The 15,955-nt window shown below is 40.0% G+C and overlaps 3 protein-coding genes across 6 annotated transcripts in view; 1 reads left to right on the top strand and 2 right to left on the bottom strand.

Annotated features, from left to right (window-relative positions):
* primpol (primase and polymerase (DNA-directed)) overlaps window positions 1-3,360 on the bottom strand; it is a 6,795-nt gene extending 3,435 nt beyond the window's left edge. For both annotated transcript variants that reach the window (XM_086211609.1, XM_086211610.1), the window contains exons 1-8: window positions 3,229-3,360; window positions 1,902-2,153; window positions 1,342-1,436; window positions 1,128-1,266; window positions 733-880; window positions 534-633; window positions 315-448; window positions 61-223 (exon numbers count right to left, since the gene is read on the bottom strand). In XM_086211609.1, the coding sequence (XP_086067735.1) occupies window positions 61-223; window positions 315-448; window positions 534-633; window positions 733-880; window positions 1,128-1,266; window positions 1,342-1,436; window positions 1,902-2,075 (953 nt within the window). In that variant the 5' untranslated portion in view covers window positions 2,076-2,153; window positions 3,229-3,360. The remainder of the gene's footprint in view (window positions 1-60; window positions 224-314; window positions 449-533; window positions 634-732; window positions 881-1,127; window positions 1,267-1,341; window positions 1,437-1,901; window positions 2,154-3,228) is intronic.
* A 545-nt stretch (window positions 3,361-3,905) lies between these two features.
* Window positions 3,906-8,239, top strand: LOC147257597 (ecto-ADP-ribosyltransferase 5-like). 2 transcript variants are annotated; one of them, XM_086210221.1, is made up of 5 exons: window positions 3,906-4,030; window positions 5,197-5,288; window positions 5,526-5,609; window positions 6,590-7,275; window positions 7,878-8,239. In XM_086210221.1, exons 3-5 carry the CDS (start codon window positions 5,550-5,552, stop codon window positions 7,957-7,959), a joined length of 828 nt encoding a protein of 275 aa, XP_086066347.1. In that variant the 5' UTR covers window positions 3,906-4,030; window positions 5,197-5,288; window positions 5,526-5,549; the 3' UTR covers window positions 7,960-8,239. The 2 variants fall into 2 exon arrangements, with proteins under 2 accessions (XP_086066347.1, XP_086066348.1); XM_086210222.1 differs by having other exon boundaries at window positions 3,916-4,030; window positions 5,149-5,288.
* A 1,639-nt stretch (window positions 8,240-9,878) lies between these two features.
* Window positions 9,879-15,766, bottom strand: LOC147257598 (neuromedin-K receptor-like). Of its 2 annotated transcripts, XM_086211611.1 has the most exons (5): window positions 14,897-15,766; window positions 13,431-13,619; window positions 13,186-13,336; window positions 11,496-11,692; window positions 9,879-11,402 (listed from the first exon to the last, which is right to left on the bottom strand). In XM_086211611.1, the coding sequence occupies exons 1-5, from the start codon at window positions 15,262-15,264 to the stop codon at window positions 11,171-11,173; spliced, it is 1,137 nt and encodes a 378-aa protein (XP_086067737.1). In that variant the 5' UTR covers window positions 15,265-15,766; the 3' UTR covers window positions 9,879-11,170. The 2 variants fall into 2 exon arrangements, with proteins under 2 accessions (XP_086067737.1, XP_086067738.1); XM_086211612.1 differs by lacking the exon at window positions 9,879-11,402 and having other exon boundaries at window positions 11,492-11,692.
* Window positions 15,767-15,955: the final 189 nt, after the last annotated feature.

Genomic DNA, 15,955 nt, shown 5'->3' on the forward strand with positions numbered 1-15,955 from the left:
CACAGGTGTCAGGCTTTATGTGGTTCGACGGAAGTAGATGTTCTCAACAGAGATACGTACTTCACATTACAGACCAGGGATGCCAGGAATACACTTTCCTCTTCAGAAACACCCTTCTCAGGTTCGAGGATGAACTGGTTGTCGTCTGCCAAAGTGAAGGCAGCGTTCTTTCCCACTTTTGATGACTTGTAAAGACGGAAATTTCTGTTCTTGGTGTAGACTCCTGTTTTACAAATGTGTAACACGTTACCGTTAGGAAAACATCACATGACATCTATAAAGAACAGGAGTACCCTTGTTGTCACGGCTCTCACCCAGATCAACAAAGAGACCTTGCTTGCCATCCTTGTTTTTCACCCGAAGGAAACTAAGGTCCGTCTCCTCTTGCTTCCTCCTCTTGGTCTGTGGTCCTTCAGCTCTTGGCTTCAGCTCGTCCTCAGCACACGTCCTACCGTCAGTCAGTGACAAAGATTAATATGTGCTGATGACAGCAGAGTCAAATGAGAATATCATGAATAATTCCACAAGAAAACCTTGTTCCACTGCTTCCTGGTGCTGAGTTCACTTTAGCATCCAAACAGCCTCTGCCACTCGTATCCAAGACGCGTTGAAGAATCTCATGAATAAATGCACCTATGATTAAAATGAAATGATAAATAAAATGATTGGCCAAGTGTGTGTGTGTGTGTGTGTGTGTGGGTGGGTGAGTGCGGCCGCTAAACACAAACATACCAACATGTGTGTTGTCTTTAAAAGCTGCATTTTGAAGATTGAAGATGAGATGTCGGCTGAACTTCTCCTCGGTGCTGGAGTCCAGATTGAGGATGTTTTTTGTAGAACATTCGAGCCCATAAATGTCCCTCAGCTTTCCACAAACATACTGTCAAAACAAATAATAAACAGTTAAATGCAATGATTCTTATGTGTGTGTGCGTGTGTGTGTGCGTGTGTGTGTGAGGGCAATTCTTTGATGCACTATGGTTTTCTCTGAGATAATTTCTTGATGCAACAAGTATTTTTCTAACTCTTATTAAATCAAGCAAATAGGGAATTCCGTCTACACGAAGCAAGCTGCTCAGTGAAAGTACGTCTAAAGAGTAGTGATGTAAATGCAGAATGTGTCCTACCTGGATGAGTGACGACACCATACAGCTCCCATCAGCTTCTTCATTCGAGGGTTTGTGGAACTCCAAATCAAAGTACAGTTTACAAACAGCGGCCTCCGGTATCACTTCGTAGCAGTGCATCAGGGACTGTGTGTAGGTTCTGAGAAAAACGAGCGGTGGTTCACTATGACTGCAAATATGATTTCATGATTACCTGGACAGTGGTGCTCTTCACCTGTAGTAATGCCACAGCTCGCTGTAGCTGGTGACCAGGAAGATCCTCTGACCCTGGAGCAGCTTTTCTTTTTCAAGCGCAAAAACATGAACGTCCTAAAGAACGTACAGCACAACAGTCAGCATGATTGCCCTGAGAGCTTCGGACATAAAACACAGAGGACGTCGAAATGTCATTTTGCAAGCCGACTGAACTGATAGATGGACATGATTAGTAACAAACAGATTGCATTTCAATGCTTTTTAACAGTTTTTACAAAGTTGTAAATAGCAATGTAAAATGTTTTTCCAGCTCTTCACAACTGTCCAACAATCATGGCTGAGAATATTATTTAGGGCTACATGACATGCAAAAATTAAAATGTGCTTATTTTGCAGATATTGTGAGTGTAATAAGGTTCTTGATTTTGGTGTGAATGGTGAGATTGTTGACTTTTATTCATTGGAAACAACATAAAAATGAAGATGTGACTTTGATTGTGATCTTTGGTCATTGATGATTTCTGGGCTATTTGTATACAGCGCTTGGCTATGTAGAAATTTCTCTGAGTCTCCTTTTACCTCTTTACAGCTCTGAGCGAAGCTGATAGCCAAACTTTGACGGGGGAAGAGCTTCCAGATGGAGGAAGGCTGGCACGGCCACAGGCGAGGTTTGTAGCGAGTGACCAGGGGATTCTGCTGGAATGACTCAGCCAGCTGCTCGACCTTCTTCAGTCTGTCTCCCCACTTCATCATCCTCACCTGCTGACTGTCCACGTCTGTGCAACCCTTTATTGTGTCTGCAGGGAATCCTGTTAATCATTTGTCCACCTCCTGTCAAAAACAGATGCTACAAGCACTTTAGCAGAGGAGATTTATTGCGACTTGTAGAGGTCGATGCAGATTGATTCAAGCTTAATAAACTGGTAGAGCTGAGAATCACCTAATAACACACAACACAATCACAATACTTTGCTCATATTGACGACAGTATCACGATACAGCGATTCTGCCCTAATCAAGCTCTTGCAAGACAAGTCCTCAGGATATCTGTGTAACTGAGGAGGGAACGCCCCTAAACTACAGGAATCATGTATTAATACTGCACTGTGGTGTCAGTTAAAAAAATAAAACAACTGAGATGAAAACAATGTCCCACAAATGTGCAGTATTACCTTAAACCCCTTGAATGATTAATCTGTTCACAGCAGCATATTAATACTCTATTTCAAGAGAAAATACTGCAATACACTATCAATATTTAGTCATACAGTTACAAACTACATGATTGAAAACGAAAATGAATCGTTTATATGTTTTATCTGTTCATATCAGCAGAAAAATAATTATAATAATACAATAATGTCATTTTACAAAATAAGCACATTTACATTTGATTTCTGACAAAAACCTGAGAGCAAGAATATCTATTTCAGCAATATCTGTAAGAACTATGGTGATAAAGAAAATATATGATGTGCAATCCGGACCTCCAGGTTTATATCACTTATTACTTGTGCATTTTTACATAAATTGTTATTATATCTTGCATTATTTATGGCTAATAACGTTATAGGTTAAGAGTTTGGTATCTTTTATCTAACTTATATTACTTTAGGTAATTTCTTAAATACGGGGTTATAATATCGTAGTATTCAAGCATTTGCAAGGTTTAATTTATGCTCGTTAAATCGTGTAGCGGACTGAAGCTAAAGATGCAAAGCCAAACATATAACATAGCATAACATATAATTCACAATGCTGAACAGAAATTCTCTTGGGTGTCATAATGTAAAACAGCACCGACACCAAGCTAGCTTTCAAATATCCTGCTAATTAACGTACGAAGTAAATTGACGTCAGCTCGTTTTTGTAGTTGTCACGACGAGTAAAGTTATAAACTTCTCACCGTTAGTTAGTATTTAATCCAGCCCTGAACGTAAGTAGCTCTCCAAATGTCAAACACCCCAAACTTTGGTGGTGAGAGGAACCTCAATATTGTCAGTAGTTTATTTTTCTTTTTTGGCGCCTGTGACACCGGAAGTAACGTAACTTCCGGATAGATAACGAAATAAAAGCCTCAGTCATAAAGCAGATGAGGGGAAATTAATTCGGCAACACAAGAATAATCCGAGGCTGCTTATGTTTTCTAAATTAAATATTAAAACATATGCGACAGACACGGTAATGATGATGGCGTAAATTATCAGTTGACCTGTGTGTTTGTAATTGTTGTCACTCTAATTTACCTTCTATTGTTACTTGTGTTATTCATACCCAAACATATGTCAATCAGACACATACACATTTCGATAAAATATCTGTATTTGGACATTTTCATCAAACAGGAAATATTACATGATGGAGGTCTGCACTAGTAAAAGTGTAGCTGTAGTTGGTTAATGATGTAACCTGAAAAATGTTTCATGAATGTCATAGTTTAGAGAGTGTTGATGTATACAAAGTTACATCGCCAAGCACCACTTGCGCAGTGCATGGGATGTAATCAGTCCAACATGACTCCTCCTGCTCCTCCCACCCCAACATTTATGCAATAAAAAGACAGAGTGCTTTCCAAAAGGGAATTGGGCCAGTTCAAACTGTACCAGTATGAAAGGACGGAAGTGAGAAGAGGTCAGGAGGTGGAACAACATCAGGAGCTTTGCACAAGGGCATTGCAGAGAAAACATCGTATACTGCACAGTCATCAGGTAAGTGTGAAGTCAAAAAAATCTAACCAACAGAATATGGAATGAATGCACAGTAGAAGCTTTCCCTGCTTTATTCGTGTCTTTTAAAATCTACTTTTTTTAACTTTTTTATTCTTTACAGTTAGAAAATGATTTGCCCATTTCCTCTGTACTGTGTGAAATATTAGTGGTGTCAAAATGCAGAAGTTGTGGCAGCTGTTCACTCCAACAATTTTGCTTTAACAAGCTAAATAAAAAAAAACTCTGTATGTTGAAGTTTTGATTTTTTTTTTTCTCTTCAATTGAGGTTCTTTTCAGTTCCCACAGTTTAGAGGTTGTCTGATTCCAAATATGGTCTGGAAAGTTTGGTGAACTAGAAAAATTTTGGAAAGCATCCCATCCACTTGATTATTGTGTGAAACTATGAAATGAGAGATGTTTCAACAGCCATTTGAGCAGGGAGTTGTTGCTTTGTTTGTTTTTCTTGTTGGTATACAAAGAACAACATATATTTTGAGACCGCCAGGTACAACTTTTCACAAAATGATGTTATTCTGAGACTTCACATTATAACTTGTTCCCTCAGTTTCATCAATGTGTGAGATACAGTTAATCAGTTAAAATATCAATTAGCTAAATTGAGGCAACAGGTTATATCTCATGGCTGAGAACTGATTAAATTGAGGGTAAAAGTTTTGTAGCCTCAAAACAACAAAATTGGTCGAATAAATTACATCAAAAATATCTAAAATGAAGGAATTATAGGTCTGTGCCTTCAAAATAATTACATTTCTATCTTATTCCTTTTCTTTATTTATTCTCTACACCTTCTCCAGGGCTCTTTGATATTTCAATGTATTTATTTCCAGACACATCTGAAGAGTGTGAATTAATTATTAAGAAAGAAAATAAAGAAAAGCATCAAGTTTGCGCATTAATTGCATACATGCAAGTGTGGAGAAGCTTTAGCGTAGGAACAAAGACGATTTATTGCTGGTTAGGACGTTTTGGTCTATGAGAAAATACTTGAAAGTTGAAGAAGCTGAGATTTGTACCCAAAGAGGTTACTGCAGTAACTCAGTAGCAGAACAATTATCCAGACATGAGGGCTCCCACTGGCCTGCTACTTCCTTCCACAGGAAAGGAAAAGGAGTTGCTTGGTAAGATAAGTGTTTGACTTCCTACAGCGTTCCACAGACGATGATCACGCCCCTGCTGTTTGATCTGCGTGGACTTGATTTCTTAATTTGCTTCCATCCAGTAATACTCCTTCTTTAAGGTATGTTGCTTTTGTTTTGTTTTTTTAAAAAACCCAAACAAACTCAAACTTCACTTAAACGCATTTTGTTTGTGAGTGCTGATAGTGTGGTGCCTGATAAAAATTGACTGAGGGCTTGTTTAAACAAAGTGCTAAAGCACAGCAGACCGGAATGTTTCTGGGCTTCGTGTAACACTGTGGACCTTTTTATTCAAGTTCAGTCTTGCAGTTCTTTTTCTTTTGTTTCTGTTGTCACAGTCTGTGCAGAAAATAGGAAACACCATGCGGGATATAAGAAAAACCCTCCTGGCTGCTGTGGTGTTCACAGCTCTCTACTGCAAGGTAGGTATTATTTTTTTCTAGCAATTCAAGGGAAATCTATTTATGCAGAATGACCCAAAATCCTTTGCAGAGATGCCATCAAATGTAAAAAAGTAGGAAAGCACGCAAGAACAGCAAGAAACCATAAGAACATTAAGAACGCAGAATTAACAAATTTAAAAATACTAAAATGCAGCTGTAAAAACACCTTATGAACAAAACGGGAAAAATGCTCAGCCTTGTTGTGAAATAATTTCTCAGTGCGTCATGTAAAAGATTAAGAAACAGGCCCTCATTTATGGGCAGGGTGTGGCAGGAAACACATTTCATCCACATAAGTAAATGATTGGAAAGTGCATCTTCAGTGACAATCGGATCTATGAACTGTAGATTTCAATGACATTTTAAACGCATGCACTTTCACAGAAGAAAAGCATTTTTAGAACTTTTCCTTTTTTTGATCTTATGTTAGATTACATTTCCTGGACGTGTTTGTGTTTTCACTGGAATTGTAAACAAATTCTTCTAATGATTTTAAGTCAATTTATTGGGTTTCCTGATACTCAGCCACTTGTGCTTTTTTTTTTTTCATCAAGTTTGCGTGCTCTCAAGACTGTACTGTATTCATATCACCAATTACATTTGTACTGCAGAAAATCACCAGGAAATATATTGATACAAATTAAAATCTATATCTCCTTGAATGTGCATGTATATTCACAAGTATTAGATATGCTACAGCGAAGAGCTGTACAATGCTACGGAGCTCCACAGTGGTCATAGGGAGGCAAATAGTTTTTCCTACACCAGAAAACCATGTGCATCTCTTCAAGGCAAAAAAAAAAAAAAAAAGATCAAAATGTGGAAATAACTGAAACCTTATGGATTCAAAATACATACGTTTTTCTCTCTTTATGGTCACTGTGGCCTCAACAATAATTTGTTCGAAGAAACAGGTTTATTCTCTTTTCTTGAAGCTGTATTTTGATTCCCAATCAAAGGTAACTGCAGTAAAACAGCTGGACATGGCCCCAGAAGCTGTGGACGACATTTATGATGGATGCCACGAAGACGCCATGAAGAAATTTGTCCATTCAGACGTGTTAAAACAAGAACTAACTCTCAATGAGGGATTCAAGAAATCATGGAGCACCGCATGTCCAACGCTTATTCCGGGCGGAAAAAAGGAACATACTTCTGCAATTAAGGCCTACGCTAATGGAGACTCTAAATTCATACAGAGCTTTAATGATGCGGTGGAGAAAATGGGCGTAAATGTTACCACCTATGAGGAGAATTTCCATTTTAAGGCTCTCCACTTCCTGCTCATGGACTCCATAAGGCTGCTGAAGCCAAAGGAGTGTAAGAACATGTATCGAATGTCAGACAACAAATACAATGTGAAAAAGGGCTCACAAGTCAGATTTGGAAGATTCACATCAGCTAAGTCAGATTTATCAATGATAGAAGATATGGACGGGGAAGTCTATTTCAATATCACCAGCTGCTTCTTTATCAAACTGGACGGCCTGTGTGACCAAATTGGGGACAAGGTTCTCTTATCTCCAGCGGAGGCGTTCATGGTGGAGGACGTCAAACAAATAATAGATGATGGAAATACTTACACTGAGATCACTTTGAAGCATTCAAAATATCACAGCTTCCACAACTGCCTAAGTTTTCCACGGTGAGATCAACATTGTCTTATTGAACAGAAAATATTTTGCTACCAGCGTTCATGAATGAAAAGGGAGATTGAAATGATAACACCATAACCTGAGTCATCCAGTTGTAATAATTGGATATTAAAATGAATATGAAGTAATGTTTGAAATGGATTTAGAAGTCAGGGGAGTTGTCTAAAGCTCACAAAGACATTTTGTTTTGCACCCACATCACATCTTTGTGACTCCAGAATGCAGAAAGAGCCAGCCATGTATATTTAGCTTTAAGCTAATGGCTACTGATGGCTAACAAGAGTTACGCCATTAAAACAACAGAAAAGTGCCCAAAAATGTCAATTTAGAAACTCTCAAACGCATCATCTGGTATAACCTACATGTTCTTTATCCAGCTGTATGCTCAGTGTATCACAAAGAAACAGCTCAGTTTAGAGTTCTGAGCTACCAGGAAGACGCACCAAACCGGCAAATATACTTGAGAGTTTGTAACCAGACATTTTGGAGTAGTTTTGCTGTTATTGTATTGCTGTAACTGTTGTGGCAAAATCCAGTTTTACATTAAAACCACTGTAAATGAACTGTGTGACTTCCTGTTTTTATCTTTCAGGTCCAGCTCCCCAGCTGACGCGGCCAGGCAGTGGCTGGTGCTTGTGCTCATGGCTGCATCTCTGTATGCCTTCAACTGCTGAGCATCAACGTATCAGACTGCTTCTTTGCACAGCTTGGCTTTGATGTTAGGTAGCTGTTAGCTACTGTAGACTACTGCACGAATATCACCGCTTTATAAATGACCCACATTCATTCATTCGCACTGAGGCAACAGTTTGAACTGCTTAGCCATTAATCAACAACAGAGTTCATAAATGTAAAGAGCTCATAAACTGCACGCTCCATCTTAATTAATGCAGTTTAGAAGACAGAGATGAAACTTATGTATACTTGTTTTCTTTGATTAAACTTCCCTTTCATCGAAAATGTGTTTTTCTTCTTACAGCTGGTACAACGGTTGAAGATCACTTTGTAGAATGATGTGTGTGCACATTTTAACAGTAGAGGGCTATTTTAACATCCACAAGTGTGAATTTTCTCTGTAAAGAGTGAAAGTCAGATTTGAAGAGCAGCAGGATTTATGACATCATAAATGTATTTGACCCTGATCCAAAATTCAGCATTGACAAGTAAAACACGGAAACTTGAGGACAGATGAAGAAATGAAGCATAAGGAATGAAGAGTGGAGTCGTAGAAGACATCTTGTGTCCAGTATATAAACACAGGACATTAAAAACCCATTTACATTTTATCAGAGAGAAGAGTAGGTGGTGGTGTCAGGGTTTTGACATCGTAAATAGTGTTGAGCACAATTTCCGACACACATTATGGTGTAGTATTTGTGAGGAATATTATTATATACCTGAACAAATTTGTGAAGCCGGTCTGTTGCAGAGAATTAAGTCCAGAAAGATAAAAACAGAGTAAAATCCAAATGTTTCTCAGTCTGGCAAATCTGTAAAGCAGGGTTCCCAACATGAGGAGTAGGGACCTCAAGGGGTCACAACCATGGGGGTTGGAGATAGAAATAAAATAATAGAGATATGAACAGAGATAGAAATAAAACAAGATAAACAGCATAATAGCATTTTTTTTTTGCCAAAATAGATGAATATTTATTACAATTATCAGTCACCAACTCACCTTTGAAGTACTGATTATAAAGCAGCTCTCGTTAGAGCTTGGCATCCAGGCTCCTACCTCATTACTCCCTGCATGTCTGAATTACTAAGAGTGATGAGCAAGAATCTTAAAACCCCCTTCAGGAGCCTGCAGGTGGATGATCGGTTGTTGGTGGGGCTGAGCAACAAGCAGTGATGCAGGGCAGCACAGGTGTTGACAGGCAGAGGGAGGGATGAGAATTTCTTGCTGTAGAAATAAATTGCCAAATAGGATGATTGGAGAGTGAGGAGTGACACGTGTGTCACATATAAATATGTCACATGTCGCCGGCACAGTGGCAGCTGACTGGCTGAACCAGTAAGCGTGGTTCAGGTCTACCAATACATGTGGCACAACACTTGTGTGCTTCAACCATCTCTGGCACCATCCGGGAAAGCTCATTAATAACAGTAAATAAGCTAAACAACAACAACAAATTAATATTCATCCGATATCATCTTTTAATTATTGGTCATACTGTTTATATCTATTTTTTAAATTTGTTTTCGTAATTTATAACTTTAGATATTGGAGCTTTGACCGGAAATAAAGACAAGATATGCACCAAAGGTAACATGGTGGACATTTTTAGTGCACCATCATTGTAGCTCTTGCTTGTGACACATTCAAGTCTTTTTTAATTTATTTAACGCTCCTAAAATCAGAATGGCGGGTATTCACGATTTCCACCTATCATAAATAAACAGAAGTTGTTTTGTAACCTTTAATTTGTATGATAAACTCACACTGAATATGCTGTGTGATATTAGAAATTTAGAGATCCTAAAGTATGTTGTGTTTGAATCAAATCCCACGTGATTGTAACAAAATGTTCACCACACAGAAGCAATCTGAGGTTTTAGTATTAGCCATCTTGATCCAACAGTGAAACACACAGGTAAATTCAGGTTGTACTGCACATGCTCATCACACTCACAATTAACAATTCAAATTTAAAACGGCGCACGCTTCCCAATAACAAACACAGTCACAAGCACTTGTGAATTCACATTTGGTTGAAAACATCCAACAGGGTGAATTTAACATCTGCAAAAGATTTTATAACATTTAACAGCATAAAAGTTGTTGCTGCTGGATTAAATCCCCCCAAAACATACTCTGACAGGATTAAATATATGTACCCTGGGAGGAGTGTGTTTCATCAGATTATACTGCATATATCACCATATTATATAACTGTGCTATATTTAACAAATACCGTACAATTACAAGATGTAGCAGCTTTACTTTAGCTCACGGTTAAAAAACAAATCTGGCAGAAATTAACAAAAAAGAGAAATTTGAAATGAATAATGTGTTCAAGCTCACTCGTGTTCAGTTCCTGTTTTATTTTGTTAGCTCTCACCTCCTGTGTCTTTGTTTGTTTGCCACTTCCTGTCTGTCTACCACCTTTTATTGCATGCTTCACTTGGGTCTTGTCAGTTCATCCGTCTTCATCGATCACTTCTCTGCTCCTTGCGCTTCTCACCCATCGGCTCCTTCCTTGCGCTTGTGTTCCCTCACTGGTTTCTTGTTTCGTCGTCAAATACAATTAATCAAATTCAAAGTTGCATCAAGTCCTGCCTTTCTCCTCGTATCTGCGTTTGGGTCCTGCCATTGCCGCACGACATACATAGCTTTCGGTCGTGTGGGGACAACTGTCAGTTTAAACTAATATAAAATAGAACAAAGATATGGATATAATATAGCAACGCAAGTTTCTAACATATCTTCAAACAACTCTTTTAAGTGACAGAGACTTGAAAATGATTACAGTCTGAATTATTTGAAGATGAGAAAGTGCAACATGTCATTCAACTGCATTTTTTTTCCCCCCAGAGTTTACAAAACTGAAATTTGGTTCAGTTTTTCTTAATTCTTTTTTAAGCACGGAATTTTCTAAACCTTCTGATGAAGTGAAGAGATGCAGTATTTCTACTTTACTTATTAATAACTTATTAATATACTGTAAAAGTTTGATACACTTCAGATGTTAAAATTTATCTAAATTGCGTCTCGATATTTCTGCCGAAATAAAAATTTCTCTTCTCTGTTCACATTCTTAAACCAAACGCAGACACTCAAACTGCACGAGAGCGAATTGACAGTGTAATGTAAAAGCCAGATTTAAGTTTATTCATTCGTATTTTCAAATGTTCTACCAACAGGAGCGTGTCAGCGTAATAGTCTTAGTTAGACAGCTCACTTCTGTCAGTGGGCTTTGGCTTGAACTTTGACCTGTTTCCCCGTGAACAAGTGCTCTTGTCCTTGCTGAGGATGCTGGTGTCTACCCGGGAGAGGGTGCACATGCTGCTCTGGTTACCAGGACGAAGCCTCCTGTTCTGGAGCTCCAGCTCATCGTAGCTGGACACCCGGATAAATGGACACCAGCGGAAAGCCTGTTTGAAGCCGGCACGGAACCTGTTCTCAAAACAAAGACCACCACATCATCATTCTGTAGTGTGTGTGTGTGTGTGTGTGTGTGTCTTGGGTGTGTTGTCTTTCTTTACCTACCTGCTGTTGAGGCAGCAGTAGATGATGGGGTTGTACATGGTGGAGCTCATGGCCAGCCACAGCACCAACAGGTAGACCTGCTGGATGTGCTTCCACTTGCTCAGATGTTTGTTGATACCAGTCAAAATGAAGTAGATGTGATAGGGCAGCCAGCAGAGGGCAAAGGTCACCACAACGATGATCATCATTTTGACCACCTGCGAGGGAAAGCAGGAGACAGAATAAGAATATAAAATGATCATAATTTTTTTCCATCATGTTGTCACTGTGCATTCCTGCAGTTGAGCATTCGCAGTTTTATAAATCTGATACTCTAAACGATTTAAAGTTACATAAACTGTGGGATTGGAAAGTATAGACTGGCTCCAATGATGTGTCCATCATGTCCAAAAGAGCAGCCGTTCGAGGCGATGGGAAAGGTCAGCGATGATGCGGCAGAGCCAGCAGCAGACATCCGAACAGATGAGAGAACCCGAGAGCTCATCAGCGCGTTGAAGCACAACAAAGAGCTGCGGGTTAGGGTTAAAAAGAGGAGGCTATTATACCCTCAGCAGAGGCTCAATCTACAAGATGGAGATGAGAGCGACTTCCTCTTATCTCCACCCCAGATGGCACCCTGTCACCGTGGGCCTTTGAATCGAGCCTGAAATGTTTTTGTATCTTTGTTTCCTGACATTTATTCATCTCTTTTATCTTCTTCGGCTCAATTTTGTCACCAATCTGAGCCTTTGATGATTTTTTTTTCTATGACGCTCTTTTTAAGAGCAAACGTGCACCTGTCTCGGCTTCTAATAACGCCCTGAATGAATGCGTTTGTGGCGCCGCAAAAAAAAAAAAAGTCTGTGGATGTGAGGGCAATATTAATGGTACGGTTGTTTTGATTTGAATGTTCTTGCCTTGCCAAATTCAGCAGAAATATCTAAAAAAAAAAAAAAAAAAAGATACAAAAAAATTTAAAACTTATAAAATACATTTCAGAATTTGTGTTATCAATTGAATGCAATTTTCCCTTTTGAATGAATATTAGCATCTCGCTGACTCATCTTTCATTTAAATCTGCTCTATTTGTGAAATTTATCAATACATTTTATTCGTTAATCCCACATCTGTCTTGATAGACGCTTGTCGTGACAGCTGTGATGACCTTAATCCCTGTTTAACCCAACCATCCAACCACTCTAGGGTTGATGTGAAACCACTCTGCCCTCAAAAATGAACATTTCCCACCTCTTCTTGGGTGCAGCTGCAGTTAAGAAGACAGGTTTGGTGGGTTTTTTTTGGCATGTAATGAAGCTGGTCTGCCGAGGGTTTGCAGACGGAGTAATAGAGAGGACCAGGACCAGCATCAGCTCCCAAAACCTTTGTGATGTCATACATCACAATTGTAGTCCTGCTTCTCTAAACCTTGTTTTTTCACTGAGCTCAAAGAAAAACTGTCATCATTCAAGGCAAACTGCCACCACTAACATCCGTCGTCTACACAGAGAAGCTCAAACTTTCAACAGGAAAGATAATCCTATTTTTAATTAGCGTTATTATCTATATCTAAACAGTTTATGGTGGCCATCAAATAAAACCGTACTAAGCCTCTCTGATATTTATCATTTACATCTATAATGTATTTTTCTTCCACCAACACGAACAAAATGTAAATATATAGTAGAAATTCATTCATAGATGCCCTGCCCACCTTCCTTTTTGCACGTAGCTGTCCGTGGTGGGTGTCTAATGAGTCTCCTGGGATCTCCCCTCCCCACAGAGTCACGCCCACGATGGTGTAGGTGATGCCCATCACCACTAAAGGCAGCACGTAGACCAGAACTGTCACGATGATGTGATACCTGCAGTAAAGCACAAGATCAGAGGCTAACTTTGAAACAACAATGATAGTGACGTATTTAATAAACATGTCAGGGGTTACGTCTGAGCATTCACATGAAGGGGTCGTCGGCCATGCGGGGCCAGGCCACGTAGCACAGGGTCCTGCGGGGTAGAGCTCGGATTGTGGAGAAGTAGCAGAGGGGGAAGGCCAGAACCACGGCCAGGCTCCAGATACACACAATGACTCCCACAGTGGCCTTCGCTGACAGACGAGGCTTGAGGGGGTGAATGATGGCCATGTACCTGCAACAGCGTCACACACGCACTGGTGTAGGTAATACAGGTTACTACTTACTGCCATCATGATGATTCATACATTCATTAGAAAAAAGAGAGAGAAAGAGAGAGCCGGAGGCAGCGAAAGCTCGTCTCAGATTGACTTCACTCAGGGGTTGCAAGAGGATACCCAAAGACAGACTTCAAGAAACCTACAGAAATAATTCAAAATGCTCTTGAATGTCTGAACAGTTTCCCAAGATCGTCCTATAAGCCCAATAAAATCACCGTTTCATTTGTAATCAAAATTCCAATTTGTTTGTGTGTGTGTGTGTGTGTGTGTGTGTGTGTGTGTGTGTGTGTGCGGGAGGCTTAACATCGTATGTACAAAGGAATTTTAATTCTTTTTTTGATTAAAAAGGCGACAAAAATGTTTCATTATGCTGTCAGCTACATTTTTTCCTCGTCAGCCCAAAACTGTAAACTAAGTTTAACAAGTGAAGATGATAACAGGACCAGGCTTCAGCTCAGTCATTTAAAACAGGGCTCTGAATATTTATACCACTGCTCTGGATATGAGCGCTTTGTTTTTCATAATGTTGCACCTTTAAAATACCATTTTCACTGTTGGCACTGTTTGATATGCAAGGTTTTATGCATTGCAACTGTTTTTGCAATGTGATTCCATCCTGATTATGATTCATGTTATTAGCACTGATCTAGCAGTTTGGTTCCATTCCTATTGCCAACTACAGTCTATTTTACGGCATTGGCACTGATTTTGTGGTTTAATTCTATCCTGATTCAGACGAGTTCTGTTTGATTTTTCGATTGCAAACCTATCCCGTTTGACAGCGTGACACAGATGCAAGATTTTTGTCCACCAAGTTTAATAAAAGACGAAAAGAATGTACCTCTGTGGTTTTCTTTTTATTTTCTTAATTTAAAATGTATTGTTTAAAGAGGTTTTTTTTATTAAACAGATTTTTATTTTACTCTTCATGTACTGAGTAGAATAATTGGGCAAAGCAATTTTTAAGGTAAATCAACTTGCAGGTTCGTGTATTCATATCTCGGAGTTTGTCAGCCACTCAATTTTTCAGTTAAATTCACTCAGGTTTTCAACATACATTACTTACTTTTTTTTAATTTTAGGATAACCGCTTTTCTAATTAAAAAAAAAAGTAAACCCAACTTATCCGGGTTCAAGATTCACCAAGCTCAATATGAAATCATGGCATCCACCCTCCATATTTCGTTGCTAGACATCCAGCCTGTCACATCTGTCCTCCCAGGTGAGTTACCTGTCGATAGCGATGGCGGTCATGGAGTAGATGCTGGCGAACACCGCGGTCACCGGGAAGAAGTTGTGAAACCTGCAGTACACTTCTCCGAAGTACCACTCTCCGTGGGCCGCGTAGATGAAGTTGACAAGCGTGTTGAAAGCAGCCATGGAAACGTCGGCGAATGCCAAGTTCAGCAGGAAATAGTTGGTGACGGTCCTCATGCGCTTGTGCGCCAGGATGATCCAGATCACTATCAAGTTACCGAACACCGCCACTGCGAGGACGCTGCTGTACGCCACCGACCACAGCGCGATGCGCCACGCCGGCTGCACGAACTGGTTGGTAGGATTCCTGGTGGAATTGGATCCATCTGGTCTGGAGGCCATTCCTCGAGCGTCCTCCGGCGGATCTGCGCCAAGCAGCTGCTGAGAGGCTGAAAACTGTCAATCACGTTGCCCCCCCCCCAGCAACAGATGAGATTGATGCCTGCAGGCTGTTAAAGTAGAGCACAGACTGCAGCTCAATTGCTGCTCCGGCCTCTTGGACCAGACGACTGACAGGAAGGTGGAGTGAGTGGGGTTCTACACCTGCTCTGGTTACTTCCCCACACACATTTTAATCCTGCGATTCAACTGTGAGGGCAGCACGGTGGTGTTGCAGTGGTTAGTACTGTCGCACTCCGACAAACACAACAAAACTTTCACCAAATCTAAAGACAAATATCTAAAATAGGCACTAATTTCGGGCTACACGGTGGTGCAGTGGTTAGAACTGTGGCCTCACAGCAAGAAGGTTCCGAGTTCGGGGCACGGGACTCGGATCTTTCTGTGTGAGTCTGCGTGTTCCCCCTGTGCCTGCGTGGGTTCTCTCCAGGTGCTCCAGCTTCCTCCCACAGTCCAAAGGCATCAAGACGCAGTGTTGCCAACTTCTCAGATAGGAAAGTCGCTATTGGCTGTCCTAGAAGTCACCAGATGACGTCATCACCTAATTTGCATAATGTGCTCGTGATCCCAATGGATGCTGTAAGAGAGACTTCGCAGTAGAGACAAAAAGTGATTAAAAAAAACTAAATATGTT

This window comes from Aulostomus chinensis, chromosome 8, assembly GCF_037954235.1.
Source record: "Aulostomus chinensis isolate RoL2024-O1b breed Wild chromosome 8, RoL_Achi_v1.0, whole genome shotgun sequence".
In the NCBI taxonomy this organism is placed as follows: Eukaryota; Metazoa; Chordata; class Actinopteri; order Syngnathiformes; family Aulostomidae; genus Aulostomus; species Aulostomus chinensis.